General features: G+C 37.8%; 1 protein-coding gene across 1 annotated transcript in view; it reads left to right on the top strand.

The window, feature by feature from the left end:
* Positions 1-15,209, top strand: part of rxfp2b (relaxin family peptide receptor 2b) — a 94,228-nt gene that overhangs the window by 55,862 nt on the left and 23,157 nt on the right. Inside the window, exons 8-14 of the mRNA XM_063052898.1 lie at positions 438-509; positions 2,491-2,565; positions 2,723-2,794; positions 9,928-9,999; positions 12,572-12,643; positions 12,728-12,799; positions 13,155-13,226. Coding sequence (XP_062908968.1) covers positions 438-509; positions 2,491-2,565; positions 2,723-2,794; positions 9,928-9,999; positions 12,572-12,643; positions 12,728-12,799; positions 13,155-13,226 — 507 coding nt within the window. The remainder of the gene's footprint in view (positions 1-437; positions 510-2,490; positions 2,566-2,722; positions 2,795-9,927; positions 10,000-12,571; positions 12,644-12,727; positions 12,800-13,154; positions 13,227-15,209) is intronic.

The following is a 15,209-nucleotide window of genomic DNA, read 5'->3' on the forward strand; positions in this document are numbered from 1 at the left end:
TTGTTATGCATACTTCACATTATGTCTTTAATGTTAATATCAAATCAGCCCATCTTCGATAAAGAAAATACAAAGATTCATAGAAGAAAATAGTCACATGGAGGCTACAATTTTGATCTCCTAAAGGATCTGTTGTTTGTTATCTTATTTCCTTAAGAAGAGATGAGTATGGAGCATAAACATTAGGCTTTATTAAAGTAAGTAACGAGGATATAGCTACTCAGCAAAAAATCCTTCTTTTGAAGGACTTCCTCGAAGGAAGCCATTTTTGAATGCTTAATCAACAGTAGTAGTTAGTATAATAGAATATCAGAAGTCATATCAGATGTTACACATAGATTTTCACAATCTAAGTAATTCTGTTACATGAAGTTAAATAAAACAAATTCTGAACTCTCATCTTCCTGGCTTGAAATGGTACAATTATTTTTTCTTAGAATTCTTGATGACAATCTAATATCAAAAATCTCACCACGGATATTTATTGGACTGAAATCTTTATATATTTTGTAAGTACATTTCCTTCCGTTTAGTAAATTTCTTAATGTTTTTCTTTATGAAGAATGTGGTTTTATTCAAGTTTGTGCTTAGAGCTTTTGGCATTAACTTTTCTAAAAAGGTATTAAGATGACTGTAACTAATGTGCTAATGTCAGTTTTTGTTGGAATTAGGCTGATATATTTTGACATTTTGTGTTGCATTTAATATTCATTTCAGATTGCCGAAGTATTTAAAATGTATAACTGGTCTGAAAAAAATGTGATTCGGTGCCACAAAAGGCTGAATGGCAAATGGTTGACTGCTGAAGTTATAGATAAAACTTGTTTGGCATTACTTGGCCAAAAATATCTGCATGTATTATGTAGTATCTGTAGGCTCTTTTGTGGTTTAGTGAAGCAATTAATATGGTGGGAGCTACTGCTTGAGGTTTCTTTATTGAGAGCAGGCAACATTCAACAATCCTCACAACACGCTGGAGGAACTCAGCAGGTTGGGCTGCATCCGTGGAAACGATCAGTCAACGTTTCGGGCCGGAACCCTTTGTCAGGATTCAACAATCAACAATCAGTAGTGACTAATACCAAAATACTTACTGTATTTATATTAGATATTATCCTGCAATGTCCACAAATTTCTTAAAGATACATGTAGTATATATTCAATTCACGTTATACTGCTGGCCATTGGTGTAGTGGCATCCACACGGGACTTTGAAGCGAATGGTCCTGGGTTCAAGTCTGGCTGGCTCCTTGCTTTCTATCCATACTGGGTTGAGTGTTGAGCTAGCAACTCGGACTCATAAAAAGCAGACAAAAGTGCTAACGAAACGGTAAGACTGCCGCCCACATGGAAAGGAAAGACAATATTCTACATGCTTTCCCTTTTTTAAAAAAGGTAGCAAATCCATACCAACGATGATGATCTACAAACATTAAGAAATGTATGTCAATTGACAGAATAATTCAAGCTTAAATAACTACGAAGTCTTCTCGATAACAAACACATCACTAAAATCCAACACCAAACTTACCATCTCTATGATTGATTGCTCCGTATACAGTTAATCATGTTAGATTATTTCTCCAATCGTTTTCATATATAAATAATTGCACATCTCGTATTCCAATTATTATCATGACTGCATAAAATTCCAATATACTGCCTTACATATATTTGCCAACATCCGTAGTATCCCCAAAATGATCATAGAACAGCATAACCACTACCTGATTACTGCCTAACACACACAAAATGCTGGAGAAAATCAGCAGGTCGGGCAGCATCTATGGAAAGGAATAAACAATTGATGTTTCAGGCTGAGACCCTTCATCAGGACTGGAAAGGAATGGGGAAGAATTACTTACTAAAGCAGTACCACCCCAAACTCAACACTAATGTATTCATGTTCATTCAGAATCTCTCTTGTGTTTGTTTTATTAAGGCAAGTGCTCAACAAAAAATCCTTTTTGAAGGATTTCCTTGAAGGGAATCCTTTTTTCAACAGTAGTAGTTGGTACAACAGAGTATCAAAAGTTATACAAGATGTTACGCATAGATTTAAAGGTAAATAAACACTCAATGGACTGCATAAGGAAGCCTTGCATGCACACTGAACTCAGTCTCAACAAGAAGATTGAGATCTCCTTCAGCATCAGTTGAATGCATTTACTCTACATGAATCCCTATCAGAGTATCCATCTTCCAAGCTTACTTTGTTACAAGTATCCTTCTTCAACTTTCTATGGTTACTTATCACACCACCCCTCACTGCCAATATCTTTAGCACAATCACCCCAGTCACCTGCTTGAATTCTCCTCATCCATACATCGTCTATCTGATTCAAGCACAGACTCATTATTGGACCCAGGTCTAAGATGTGTCACTAAGAATAAAGAAGGGGGTATTTAATCTGAAAATAAGTGACAGGTTGGTAAATGTTTAATTTTCCAGTTGAGCCTTCTGTAAAAGATTTAACCTCTTCTTTCTAGATCAATGGTAAACAATTTATTGGAAAATCTACCAAAGAGAACAGTATGTGCTGAAATCCCAAAAGTGTGCCTGATGTAAGTGAAAATTATTTTCTCATTGTTGGTAAAATTATTGAAACTTTTTCTTTGGTATGTAACTTTGGATGTTATCATTCACTATTCATTTTAAAACTGTTCATGATGGTCCAATTTATTGATGTTCGTTAATTTTACTGTCCAATTGTACTTCCAGGGATTTTGGCAGTAATCAAATCAAGTCATTGGATGATTCTTCTTTCCTGAAATGTGATAAACTGGCTGTGCTGTAAGTATATTTATTTATTCAAAGTTTGAAGTAAATTAATTATCAAAGTACACATACCGTACGTCATCATATATAACCGTGAGATTCATTTTCTTGCTGGCATTCATAATACATACAAGAAACACAACAGAATTAATGAAAGAGCACACCCAACAGGACGGACAAATAACCAATGTGCAAAAGACAACAAACTATGCAAATACAAAAAGAAAAAGAAATAAAATAAGTAATAATAATTATTAACAGGAGAAAATCTGCAGATGCTGGAAATGCAAGCAATACACACAAAATGCTGGAGGAGCTCCAGCAGGCCAGGCACTTCTGCGGAAAAGAGTAAACAGTCGATGATTCAGGCCGAGACCCTCCATCAATAATAATTATTACTGTTAATTATTATTACAAACTATAAAATAAAACCATAATTATTTAAGACTATATATAAAATTGTAAAATCCTGCATCTTGCAACTAATCACCATGCACTTAGATAGCCACAAGATACTTGCAGAAGAGCAGAAAGGATGGGTATTAAAGGATGTCAAGAGCAACTGATAATAGATTCTGTAATTCTAAATCAACAGGTGGAAAAGCAGAAACCTTTCATGTTGTTATATTGACTACCAAAAAGCATTTGATTCTGTCCCACACTCATGGTTAAGAGAAATAATTAATATATATAAACTACATCCAATACTTGTGAAATTCTACATCTGATGAAGCATTGGCAGGCAACCACCATTTTCAAAATAAACTGAGGCATTTTCCAGGACAACTCTCTAAGTCCGCTATGGTTTTGTCTGGCATTAAACATGCTCTCTAGTTTACCAAATCGGACAAAAATTGGGTTCAAATCAGAAGCAACCAAACAAATTATACCTTGATAAACCTTCTATACATGGAAATTATACATTCCATCAGTAAAGCTAAAGCTAATTCAAATAGTAGAACTATTTTCTAAAGATATTAACATGATCTTTGAACTAGGTAAGTGGAGAACATTAAACAAAGGAATGACCAATAGAGCTAGTAGAATATAAAACAGACCAGCAGGATTCAATACAACTGATGGATGATATGAAACATATAAGAAAATACATCATAGTGCAATAAAGGGAAAACTTTTGACAACATTTACTTCAAAGCTTATGGAAATCTGCCAGACAGAGCTCAATAGTAAAAATATAACAAAGGCAATAAACACTTTTGGTATGCCCATATTAAAATATTCTTTTGGCATAATATCTTAATCTGAAACAGATCTGGAAAAATTACAAACAAAAATAAGAACTGAAATGACAAATTTTAGAAAACGCTATGTACACTTGAACACACTTAGCTTAACACTACTTAGCACAAAAGAGGTAAGAGGAATTACAGATATGAAAAAATTACACAACAGTCAGATAAAACTTCTAAGGATATATTTGCATCAACATAAACAGGACTAAGCACTCAACATGACCATATGCAATTCTGATAAGAACTACCCACCACAAAACTAAGTGAAAGCAGAACCTAGAAAAATGAAGAAATTATCGCTACAGGAGAAAAAGTTGACCAATAGAAAAGCATAACCCTTCAGGGAAGACACCCCTTGATCTGAGCAGACTAGGTGTTACCAAGGAAGCATCAAATGCGTCGGAGTTGGAGATCTCTTCCCCGAAACAGAAGGGTTCTTGTGGCAATACAGAACCCGGTGGTTAAGACAAAAAAAAGATCAATTATATATAACAACAGACCGACAAATTCAAGAAGATAAATGTAGAAAGTGTCAAGAAAACCAGAGACCATCCAACACATTACAGGATCCTGCAACAGTTTAACTCAATCTTTTTACTTACACAGGCACAATCAAGTGGCAAACATCATTCACCAAACTCTTGCTTTAAAATACAAACTCATAAAAGATGCCATACTTTATAAACACAAGCCGATCCAATTTTAGAGTCAGAGTCCTACAAGTTATATTACAACCAATCAACTATTACAGATTGGGCAATCCATAATAACCGTCTGGATATAATGTTCCAGGATAAACAAGCAGGAAAAATTACTTAGTAGATATAGCTATTCCAAACACACATAACATACAAAAATCAATAAGTGACAAACACCAGAAATATGTTGAATTAAAAGACCAAATTGAAAGACCATGGAACATCACCAATCTCTCAAAGAACATGGAGGAAGGATTGTGAACCCTGACTTCTCCTGAAGATCCTTTGATCTCAGTATCTGAAGCTGATGTGTGGGCTTCCTTCGGGAGGATGAATCCAATGAAAGTATCCGGACCGGATGGGGTACCTGGCCATGTACTAAAGTCCTGGCTAGTATGTTCACTGATATCTTTAACCTCTCGCTTTAGCAGTGGGTGGTACCCATCTGCTTCAAGCAGACTTCAATTATAGTTGTACCCAAGATGAGTGTGGTGACCTACCTCAATGATTATCACCCAGTTGCACTTACATAACTGTGATGAAGTATTTAGAGAAGCTGGTGATGAAACATATTAGCTCCTGCCTGAGAGGTGACTTGGATCTGCTCCAATTTGCCTACGGACCAATGGTCCACTGCAGATGCCATCTCATTGGCTCTTCACACAACCCTGGAACATCTGGACAGAAAAGGTGCATACTTACATCAGGATGCTCTTTATAAACTACAGCGCAGCATTCAATACCATTATCCCCTCGAAACAAATCAATAATCTCCAAGACCTTGGACTCAATACCTCCTTGTGCAATTGGATTCTGGATTTCCTCACTTGTAGACCCCAGTCAGTTCAGATTTGCAAGAAACATTTCCTCCATGATCTCCATCAGTACAGGTGCACCACAGGGCTGTATGCTTAGCCCCCAGCTCTGCTCGCTTTACACCTATGACTGTGAGGCCTGGCATAACTCTAGCACCATATTCAAATTTGCTGATGACACCACTGTTGTAGGTCATATCAAAGTTGGTGATGAATCAGCATACAGGAGGGAGATTGAAAAGTTGTCTGAGTAGTGTCGTTAACAATAACCTCTCACTCAATGTCAGCAAGACCAAAGAATTGATTGTAGACTTCAGGAGAGGGAGATCAGAAGATCAGAGGTGGAGAGGGTTAGCAACTTGAAATTACAGGGGACCTATTTCCTTAGGAGTCTGCGGAGATTTGGCACGACATCAAAAAACTTTGACAGATTCTGTGGATGTGTAGTGGAGAGTGTATTGACTGGCTGCATCACAGCTTGGTATGAAAACACCAATGCCCTTGAACAGAACGTCCTATAAAAGCTAGTAGATTCAGCCCTATACATCATGGGTAATGCCCTCCCAGCCATTAAGCGCATCTTCTACATGAAATGCTGTCGGAGGAGAGCAGTATCCATCATCAGAAATCCTCACCACTCAGACCATACTCTTTTCTCGCTGCTGCCATCAAATAGAAGGTACAAATGCCTCAGGACTCTCAGCATCAGGTTCAAGAACAGTGACTACCCCTCAACCATCAGGCTCTTGAACGAAAGGGGATAACTACACTCACTTGCCCATCCATTGGGATGTTCCCACAACCAATGATCTCACTTTAAGGACTCTTTATATTGCTATTTCATGTTCTTGTTATTTGTGCTATTTATTTATATTTGCATTTCCACAGGTTGTTGTCTTGTGCTCTCTACTTGATCTTTCATTGACCCTGTTATGGTTACTGTTGCATAGATTTGCTTAGTATGCCCACAGAAAAATGAATTTCACCGTTATATGTGATGACATACATGATAATAACATTTGCTTTGAACTTTAATCACAGTGCATGTAAGTGCTACTGGACGATAGTCGTTGAGGCAGGTTACCATGCTCTTCTTGGGCACTGGTATATCTGAAACCTGCTTGAAGTTGGTGGGTACCTGAGACTGCCAAAGCACAAAGTTAAAGATGTTGGTGAACACTCCAGCCAGTTGATCAGCATAGATCTTCAGCACTCAGACAGTTACCCCGTCTGGGCTGGATGCTTTCCGTTGATTCTACTTGTAATATAAAATCTATTAAATGCTGTGAGAAAAGGTCATATAAAAGTAAAGTCTATTATTCATCCATATTGTTCTCTGTTGAATCTTTCATAGACCTCAGGAAATTCTGAGAGTTCTCTTACCTGGAGTATCCCGGCAACTATTTTCAAATTTCAATTCAAGTTCGAGCTCAAGTTTAATTGTCATTTGAACATTCACATGAATACAGCCAACTATACAGCACTCCATTGGGACCAAGGTGCAAAACACAGTACCAATAGTCACACACTGCACAAGGCACACGTAATTACCATAGCAGAAAAATATACAGTCACAATAAGATATATACAGTCCAGATCCCTGAGTGTCATGGCCTGTAGATTGATGATGCATGGGATGTTGTGCTGGGGCCACATTCCTGCAGATCCTCATCATGCGCTAGTGTAGTCACAGATGAATGTAATCCGGCTTGTCTTCCACAGAGCAAACACTGCAGGGCAGCACTGATGAGAGTGGCTAGCCCCCAACTGAGCACAGACTCCAGTGTGCCCGCTACACCTCTGCTGTTTCCCACACCACCTCCAGCCTCTCCTAACTTGCAACAGATGGCCACCATCATCCCCATGACCGCATCGGCTTTGCTGATATTCCTGTGCAAATTGTGGATGCACTGATTATCATCTCCTAAAAATGAAGTAATGGCTTAAAATGTATAAAGTTTTTATACTTGAACATGGAACCTTATAATACTGGACAGGCCATATGGCCTACCACGTTGTGCCAATCTTGATGCTAATTTATATGAAATGTCCTCCTCCTGTGTGTCACCCATATCCTTACATTCTTCTCATGTTCATGTGTCTATCTAAAAGCCCCTTAAACTCTACCAAACTGTCTGTTTCAACTATTACTCCGGTAACCTGTTCTACACAATCTGCCCCTCAATTTGACTTAAACTATCCCCCACCCCATCCAACCTCACAAGCATACCCTCTGGTGTTTAACATTTCTACCCAGGGTGAAAACTTTGACCGTCTTCCCTATCTATGCCTCACATAATTTTAATTACCTCTATCATGACCCCTCAGCCTCCAACACTCCAGGAAGAAGAAACCATGTTTGCTCAGCCTTTCCTCATAGCACATACACCCTAATCCAATGATCACCCTGGTAAAAAAAAAACATAGAAACATAGAAAACCTAAAGCACAATACAGGCCCTACTGCCCACAAAGTTGTGCCGAACATGTCCCTACCTTAGAAATTACTAGGCTTATCTATAGCCCTCTATTTTACTAAGCTCCGTTTACCTATCTAAATGTCTCTTAAAAGACCCTATCATATCCACCTCCACCACCGTTGCCAGCAGCCCATTCCACGCACTCACCACTCTCTGAGTAAAAAACTTACCCCTGACATCTCCTCTGTACCTACCCCCCAGCACCTTAAACCTGTGCCCTCCTGTGGCAACCATTTCAGCCCTGGGAAAAAGCCTCTGACCATCCACACGATCAATGCCTCTCATCATCTTATACACCTCTATCAGATCACCCTCTTGTGCACCCTCTCCACAGTATACACATCCTTCCTGTAACGGAGTGAACAGAAATACACACAATACCGACTTTGTACTTAACACCCCTAACAGTGCTATTAAGGGGTCTACCATTGTCTGTTTACTTTCTCCTTTCATTTGGTTTCCCAAAGTACAGCACCTCACACTTGCCCAGATTAAACTCTTTGATAGTCTTCTATAGTGGCCACAACTCCACCAGTCTGCAAATTTGTGAATTCACTCATCTTTATTTTCATCCAAATAATTGATAATCATAAATAATAGTGGTCCCAGCTTCGATCTTTGCAGAATATCACTGATCACAGATCTCCAGCCAGAAAAGCAGCCTTCCATCCATACTCTCTATCTTCTATGGGCAAGCCAGTTCTGAATTTAAACTTGCAATTCACCCTGAATCCCCTGCATCTTCATCTTCTGAATCAACTTACCGTGAGGGAACTTTTATTAAATGCATTACTAATGTCCATGTAGGTAACATCCATTACCTTACCCGAATCAGGATCCTGTGCCACCTCCACAAAAAACTTGAGCAAGGTTATAAGCATAACTTGCCCTGCACAAGGCTATGCTGACTGTCTCTAAGCAGTCCATACTTTCCATATGTGCATAAATCGTATCACTCCCTGTATATTACTTCCTCATATTAATATAATCGTTATACTATTTAACAGAGAGAGAGGCCACTGAATGTTGCTCTGCTGTGCCACTTGGCTGGCAATGTAAGAAATACACCCGTACAGCAAGTAATTAGGAGAGCAAATGGAATATAGATCACAGTTGTCAGATGAGAATATAAAAACTAAAGAAATCTTGCTACAGTTTATGGGTGAGACAACATCTGAAATCATGTCAGGAATCTAGGTCTCCTTATTTAATCAGAGATCTGCTTTCATTTCAGCTTTCCTTTTTACTTGTTTTCTTTTGTGATTTCCCATAGATTTTTCATTGGTGGTGACACGTAGGGGAAAGAACAAGTTGAATTAATGACTCCTGCCCTCTCTCAATAAGCTGCATTACAGTTCAAGATGACAATATTGATGAGGACTTCAGCTTCTGTTAGTTGCTTTATAAATCACTACCATGCTCCATTGTATGGAAAGAAATCTTTACTTGATTCTGTTTTGTTTATGTAATGATAAAGCTCTCTCTAATTTGCATTTTAGGTTTCGGGCACACAGGTATTCCCTTGTGATAACTCCAGTGGGTTGATACAATTAGATTTTTCCTATCATTTCTTTCATATTGATATCATAGAATAAATGCATCAATGAAGTTTAGGGAAAATAGCTTGCTTTCTCATGCTGGCTCCCTACTACAGGTCATTCTGACTTCCAGCATTTCCTCTCACTGACAAGTGACGAGGCGGAGATAAAACAAAGAAAGACATTCAAACTTGGATGAGAATTGGTTCCTTAGGCAGACAAAGAGATTGAAAAAATTGGGCACAAACAACTTGAATGAATGAAAAGAAAATGTTTGAACATCTGTATTTCAGACCTGAAGGGAATTGCCATTTAAAGACAAGCATACTAATTTGATTAATTACAATTATTTTTCTCTTCAACAGGTATATCTTGAAGAATGAAATTGCTACCATTTCTGAAAAGACATTTGCTCCATTACATAGTTTGATAGATCTGTACGTTTATGTGCTTTCTACATCAATATATGCTACTGTATTTACTTATTTCACCTTGTATATATTGGAAGATTCCTTACTTTTGACATACCAGCAGAAGTGCCCTGATTATTGAACGTGATCATTTACACTCAGTGATCACTCTGTTAGGTACACCTACTCATTAGTGCAAATATCTAATTAGCCAATCATGTGGCTGCAACTCAATGCATAAAAGCATGCAGACATGGTCAAGAGGTTCAGTTGTTGTTCAGACCAAACATGGGAATTGGGAAGAAATGTAATTAAATGATTTTGACTATGAATGATTGTTGGTGGCAGATTGGGTGGTTTCAGTACCCAGTCTGCCAGAAACTGCTGATCTCCTGGGATGTTCAGGTACAAAAGTCTCCAGAGATTACAGAGAATGGAATGAAAAACAAAAGAAAAACATCCAGTGAGCAGCAGTCCTGTAGGTGAAAATACTTTGTTAATGAGAGAGGTCAGAGGCAAATGGCCTGACAGATTCAAGTTGATAGGAAGGTGACAGTAACTCAAATAACCACGTGTTACAATGGTAATGTGCAGAAAAGCATCTCTGAATGCACAACATGTCAAATCTTGAAGTGGATGAGCTACAGCAGCAGATGACCATGAACATTCATTCAGTGGCCACTTTGTTAGGTACAGGAAGTATCTAATAAAGTGGCCACTGAATGCATATTTATCCAACTGATTAAAAATGTTATTTTTATTAATAATTGTCTCCGATAAAATAGAATAATCAGGAAGATGTTAACAACCAATTAGCAAGATGGTACAGAAACATTACTAGAAAATATTCAAAAGTTCATTTGTTATCTGAAATTCTTCTTCTCCAGATTGCTAGAGTAATTCAAGAATGAATGAATTTCATGGAAGGATCGATCTCTTTGGAAAGTGGAGAGTGTGCGTGGGAGGTGGGAGTGGTAAAGTTGTGTTTGGTGGTAGGATCTCATTGAAAATGGTGGAAGTTGCCAAGAATGATGTACTGGATGCTGTGGCTCATGGGCTGGTAGTTGCAGACAAAAGGAACTCTATCCCTGTTAAGGCAGTGGGAAGATGGGGTGAATGTGAATGTCCAGAAATGGAGGGCATACAGGTGAGGGCAACATCAATGGTAGGAAACCCCAATTGTTTAAAGAAGGAGGTCATCTCTGATGTCGTGGAAAGGAAAGCTTCTTCCTCAGAACAGATGTAGTGGAAACAATGAAACTGAGAAAAGAGAATAGCATTTTTACAGGAGACGTGTTGGGAAGAAGTATAGTCAAGATAGCCATGGGAATCGGTAGGTTTATAAAAGGTGTCAGGAGGGAGATAATTTGTCTCCGGTGATGAAGACAGAGAGATCGAGAAAGGGGAGAAAGGTGTCAGAAATGGACCAAGTGAATGTAAGGGCAGGGTGAAAGTTGGAAACAAAGTTAATGAAATTGACAAGCTCATCATGGGTGACAAAAGGTAAATAACACAAATTCCCTATTAAAAGATAAAGAACACAATAATAACAATAATTAGAATAATAAATAACACTCAATAAAAATAAACACGTAAGATAGCTTATATGTATAGATTGTATGTATGTCCATAAAGTGACAGAAGGCTATACTTTAGATGACTTACAGGAGATAATAAAGTAGTGGTGGAGGTAGTGGGTAGAGGTGTTGATCATCCTTACTGTTTGGGGAAATTAACTGTTTCTGAGTCCTGGCATTGATGCTAGATAGCCTCCTCCTTGATAGGACTGTGACAAACAGTCCGCGAGCAACTTTTTCCATTACCGTTCCATTACTTCCAATGCTGTTGCAGTCATGGCCTAAGTATCACAGTTATACCAATACAAAAAAAGCACAATCCCATAAAGTTCACCATAAATTGTAAGTGATATGAATTAAATATTGCAACATTTTTGCGTGCTGCTCAGTTCATCTTTATTTAAACCCTGAATACAGCACACGGGTGACACACAGCTGGAAATTAGTTTTAGGTCCTCCATGCATAGAATTCACAGGGCCTAAGAAATGTCATTGAATGGTGTGAGGCTATAAATAACTATGAAAAACAACCCACCATTTGAATTCTGCTTCTAATTTGTAACACCCTAAGATATTGCCCTATTATGCAGCAACACTTTAACACACCTTTTAAGCACTGTAGAATTTCTAGCCCAAGAAATAATCCTAATTGAAACGTAGTCTGGTTCATGAGCTCTTAATCCATGCAGAAGAAATACTTGACAAATGGTTGTTAGCTTTCTACCTAGAGGTTTTGGTGGGTTTACAAAGCTTCTGTGAGTACCATGTATTCATGTGGTACTCATCCACTTTTGGCCACAATTTTAAATCTATGCATCCTTTCTAGTTAAAATCTTGTTTGGTTTTGTTAAATGAGGAAACAATTTCCTAGGTAACAATTTTAAGTAATCTTAAAAGTTATTATTTTGTTTCTGTGTGAAATTGCATTTCTAACCTTTATTTAACTATGAACTTATTGTGCTTTGTTGAATAAATAATGTTACCTACAAATTTCTGATCATTTAATTTTGTATTTTTATCAGGGAATTGTCTTCAAACAAGATTCAGGAACTTCCCAAACATTTATTCAAATATACTAAATTACTGAAAAAATTGTAAGTAAATTCAGTTAACATTTGTGATTGGTGTATTTATTTATTTAAATTCTGACATTAAATAGTCATATTAATTTATTTTAGGAATATATCTGACAACCCTATCAATTTTGTTCATCTTGAACAGTTTGACAATCTCAAACACCTTCAATCTCTGTAAGTTAATTTAAGAATTATATACCTATTCCACTTGTAAAATAACATTGTGTGTATCTCTAAGATACAGCTTTAATCTAATCAGTTACCTAGTTTTATGTAATTTGTCTTACATTCATCACATGCACAAAATACGTGTTCAAAAAACATGAGCAACTGAATGGAATTAATGCATTGCTTTCAAAGCAAAAATGCTATGCATATATTTCACAAAACTTCAGAAAAATACTTGGTGTGTAATTGTGCAAGTATACTTAATAAAAGAACTTACCTTACTAAACTCTCCTACCTGTTTATTTGTATTTTACTGAATAATGTCTTTTGAGAGATTAATTTCTTTATTTTAAATTGACAGTGGAATTGAAGGAATAGAAATTACAAACATAGAAAGCAGGATGTTCAAATTCATGACAAATTTAGATCATATGTAAGTATACAGCTGAAAATTTACATTGACCTTTCTTGGATAAGTACGTTATTACAGAGCAAGTCTGATTTAATTATATGTGATGGAGACTGAGAAAGAAATCATAAATTTCTCCAGCAGTCTTCCAATTAGTGACTTGTTGGCTAAATGGAAGAAAAATCTTTTGTGTCCATCAATACTTATCTTTGGTGTTTACTTAAAATGATAGAAGCAAATTGAGAAATCTCCAAAGAAATTCCTTGCAAGTTAATTAGACTGTGACAATTTGTTTCCCCAGTGCATTCTTTCTCAGCCTTCATTCGCTGCTTTGCGATGCTAATTTCAATCGTACTACTTTATTTATCGAATTCTTGCTCGATGCCCGAGCAGGGGGCAGGGAAGATAAGGGCACACCCCACAACTCAGCCTCATTATCCTTACCCCCACTGCAGTAACCCAATCATTACACAAAGTCTTTTTAGGTGCTCACAAACATGTTTAATCTCAGTGCAGACTGGTGAAAAGACTGGTCGCATCATCAAATCAATATTTTTTCTCAATCTTTCTTATCAGAGTGCTGCACCTCAACTTCAGCAAGCTTCTGCTGGAGTAGAGCTAATCTACAGAAAGAATAGGAACACACGTCACCTCTGCTCCTGATCCACGAGATGAAACCAGCTTGAGATCAGTACTGAAATCGCTGTGGAGCTCATGGTCCTTTGAGCAAAAGTGATCCCTGATCTCTTTTACAATTCAGAGTCTGTTGACTGGAAGCACATGAAATCTAGAGATTTGATGTACCTCCAGCCCACGTGCTGCCTCTAAATCCACAGGCAAGATATGTGATTCAACATCTGTAACTTCCACCAGGCCAACACCACAACTGAAGCCTGAATTGTACTTAGCCAGTTCCAAAGGGCAGGCCGCATCATTCATGTGCCCAATGATAGGTTTCCATAGTCTGCTACAATGTGCATGTTTGTGAGAGAGAGAGTTGTGTGGGCAAAGGAAAATTTTCAGGACATTGTTAAAGCCTTGTTCCCAAAAAGGTCATGCAAATCCCTGGGCTAAAATAACTTAAACCAAAGTAGCATAAGGGATGGCATTGAAAACCTTGGGTATATTTGAAATGTGGAGAAGCTCAGTGTAAATGGTGGAAGAAGTGCACCACCTCCCAAATTTCCCATTCTGTCAAGTACTTAGTGACCCACCTATGGCAGGGCCTATGCATCCCAATTTGGCACCAACCACCTCAGAATTTAGAAACGGAGTGGAAGCAAGTCATCAAGTGTTCATTGTCTGTATTTGATTGCTCTTCAAAAGGTAATCACATTCATGTTCCAGTGCTTGCCTTGTTTCTTGGTGGAAATTTTCTGGGTCCATGCAATATTGTTATCTAGTCTTTTAAAAATATTGTTTTTTTTTTCTCTGTCCTTAAATTCAATGCAATTTATGCAAGTAGATGTACCCATTATTCAAGATTGGAGCCCATAGTATTACAAGAAAGAATCTAGCATGGATAGCAAATTGTCTGACTAGCAGAAGGCAAAGAACGTGAATAAAAGGAGCCTTTACTGGTTGGCTGCCAGTGATTAGTGGTGTTCGTAGGGATCAATGCTCTGTCCACTAGTTTTCACGTTACATGTTAGTGATCTAGATGACAGAATTGATGGTTTCATGGCCAAGTTTGTGGATTATACAGAGATAGGTGGAGGGGCAGGTAGTGTTGAGGGAGCAGGTAGTCTGCAGAAATTCAGACAGATTAGGGGGAATGAGCAAAGAAGTCACAGATGGAATACAGCATAGGGAAATGGATGATCATGAACTTTGGTAGAAGGAATAAAGGCTTAGACTATTTTCTAAATGGGGAGGGAAAGGTACAAAGGGATGGGAAACAGTGCAGGATTCCTTAAAGGTTAACTTGCAGGTTGGTCAGTACTAAGGAAGGCAAATGTAATGTCAGCATTAATTTTTAGTGGACTAAGTAGAAAAGCAAGAGTGTAA

Source organism: Mobula hypostoma, chromosome 7 (assembly GCF_963921235.1).
Source record: "Mobula hypostoma chromosome 7, sMobHyp1.1, whole genome shotgun sequence".
In the NCBI taxonomy this organism is placed as follows: domain Eukaryota; kingdom Metazoa; phylum Chordata; class Chondrichthyes; order Myliobatiformes; family Myliobatidae; genus Mobula; species Mobula hypostoma.